The following is a 2,500-nucleotide window of genomic DNA, read 5'->3' as shown; positions in this document are numbered from 1 at the left end:
GGACTGTGTTTTAGTTATTGTTTTGTTATTTTGTGATGTTGTTTATGTTATTTATGTCGTCTGTGCTAGTGTTTTGTCTCATGTTATTGTTATTTATGTTATGTGTGTTATTGTTTCATGTTTGTTTATTGTTTTATTTCATGTTATTGCTTAATGTCGTTCAGCAGTCTTAGGTGAATGGGAATTTTTTTCGTTGTTTTGTGTCGTGTTATTACGTTTGTTTTTATTTCCAATTTTCATTTTACTTGGTTGAGTTTAATGTCATTTTTAATTTTGTATTCTCTCTCTCTCTCTCTTCCTCTCTCTCTCTATCTCTCTCTCTCTCTCTCTATCTATCTATCTATCTATCTATCTATCTATCTATCTATCTATCTATCAATCAATCTATCTATCTATCTATCTATCTATCTATCTATCTATCTATCTATCTATCTATCTATCTATCTACCTGTCCGTCGCGTCGGGAACACCTACAGGTTTCTCTGAGAAATGCAGCGTGATTTCTTAGAAGTATTTTCCAGCCTGTCTCTGTCTGTCTGTTCGAATCTTTCTCTCTGTCTTCTTCTCTTTCTCTGAATCTTTGTCTCCCGCACACGAAGTCCATAATTTGCTAGGTTTTTCTGTTTCTCTTTCTCGAATCCCCCCCCCCCCCCCCCCCCCTCTCTCTCTCTCTCTCTCTCTCTCTCTCTCTCTCTCTCATTCTCTCTCTCTCTCTCTCTCTCTCTCTCTCTCTCTCTCTCTCTCTCTCTCTCTCTCTCTCTCTCTCTCTCTCTCTCTCTCTCTTTCTCTCTCTCTCTCTCTCTCTCACTCTCTCTCTCTCTCTCTCTCTCTCTCTATCTATCTATCTATCTAATAGGTGTGCGATTATTATGCTTTTTTTTTTCTTTCTTTTCTTTTTCTATTCTTTTTCTTCTTTCTTTTTTTCACTGCTTTCTTTTCTTTTCTCTTTCTTTCTTCTTATTTTCTTTGTATTATTTCGTTGTCTTGTGTGTTGGTTTTCACTTTATTTCCTTTTTCTTCATCGTCGTGTTTTTATTTCTTTTTCTATTATTTTCTTGTGTGTTTGTCTTTTTTTATCTTCGTTTTGTGTGATTTGTTTTTATTTTTCATTTTTCTCTTCATCGTTTTCGTTTTTTTTAAATTTTCGTCTTCATTTTTCTTTTCTTTTTGTTTTTTTTTTCTTTTATCTTCATCGTCTTATTGTTATCCTCTTTTGTCTCTTTCTTTCTTTCTTTCTCGTCTTCGTCATCGTTCTATGTTATTATCCTTTCTTTTCTCTCTTCTTTCTCTTATCGTCTTCGTCTTGCGTGATTCGTTTTTCTCTTTTTCTTTCCTTTTTATCTTCATCGTGCTATTAATATCTATTTTTTTTTCTTCTTTTCTCGTCTCCGTCTTGTCTGACTCGTCTTTCTTTTTATTTATTTCTTCCATTTTCATCTTTATCGTATTGTATTTAATCCTTTATTTTCTTTCTTCTTTCTTTTCTCGTCTTCGTTTTGTGTGACTCGTCTTTCTCTTCTTCTTTTCTTTTTATCTTCATCGTTCTATGTTATTATCCCTTATTTTCTCTTTTCTTTCTTTTCTCGTCTTCGTCTTGTGTGACTCGTCTTTCTTTTTATTTATTTCTTCCATTTTCATCTTTATCGTATTGTATTTAATCCTTAATTTTCTCTCTTCTTTCTTTGCTCGTCTTCGTCTTGTGTGACTCGTCTTTCTTTTTATTTTATTTCCTTTTTATCTTCATCGTTCCATGTTATTATCCCTTATTTTCTCTCTTCTTTCTTTTCTCGTCTTCGTCTTGTGTGACTCGTCTTTATTTTTATTTTATTTCCTTTTTATCTTCATCGTTCTTTGTTATTATCCCACCTTTTCTCTCTTCTCTCTTTTATCGGCCTCGTCTCGCTATGGCCGCTTTCTCCGTAGCGTTTGCTGTTCCGCGCGAGTTGGCGTATCCCTTTGAGGACGACTTTTGTAGACTGTCTATTTTTGTGGCCTATCTATCGGCGAATCTTTGCGTTTGTTGACTTCGTGCTTGACTTCACTTTCGTTGCTTTTGTTATCGTGTGGCGGGTTTATTTTGTTTTTGTTGTTGTTGTTTCATTTGGGAGTGTTTGTTTCTTTGAGGTTTGGTCTGTTGTGTGTGTGTGTGTGTGTGTGTGGGGGGAGGGGGGGTAGTATGGTGTTTTGCTTGTCAGGACTGAGTAATTTAAAGAATAATAAAAAAAAAAGTGTATGGATTACAAACTGTTTCGAAGTTCTCTTCAGGTTTTTTAAGCATTTTGATTTAGATTTTCCTTTTTTATTTTATTTTTTTTGGTCTTTCTTCACTTCCGTAGAGATGACTCGACGTCCTCCTTCAGCCCAGCAGACCCGCCGCCAATAAGAGAGCCCAATGATCCTCACTTCCTTCCCCTTTCCCCCGCAGGACGAGAGTGACATGGAGACGGAGCCCACCACGCCCACGGGAGCCGCCCAGGGCAGCGTCGCCTCTGCCACCTCG

General features: G+C 36.4%; 1 protein-coding gene across 1 annotated transcript in view; it reads left to right on the top strand.

Moving 5' to 3' along the window:
- The window catches only part of LOC125040634 (heart- and neural crest derivatives-expressed protein 1-like), a 12,821-nt gene that overhangs the window by 8,075 nt on the left and 2,246 nt on the right, over nt 1-2,500 (top strand). Inside the window, exon 2 of the mRNA XM_047635293.1 lies at nt 2,426-2,500. This exon is cut by the window's right edge and continues 2,246 nt beyond it. Coding sequence (XP_047491249.1) covers nt 2,426-2,500 — 75 coding nt within the window. The remainder of the gene's footprint in view (nt 1-2,425) is intronic.

Source organism: Penaeus chinensis, chromosome 29 (assembly GCF_019202785.1).
Source record: "Penaeus chinensis breed Huanghai No. 1 chromosome 29, ASM1920278v2, whole genome shotgun sequence".
NCBI classification, from domain to species: Eukaryota; Metazoa; Arthropoda; class Malacostraca; order Decapoda; family Penaeidae; genus Penaeus; species Penaeus chinensis.
The sequence above is the reverse complement of the archived record's forward strand: the minus strand, read 5'-3'. Positions and strand labels throughout refer to the sequence as shown.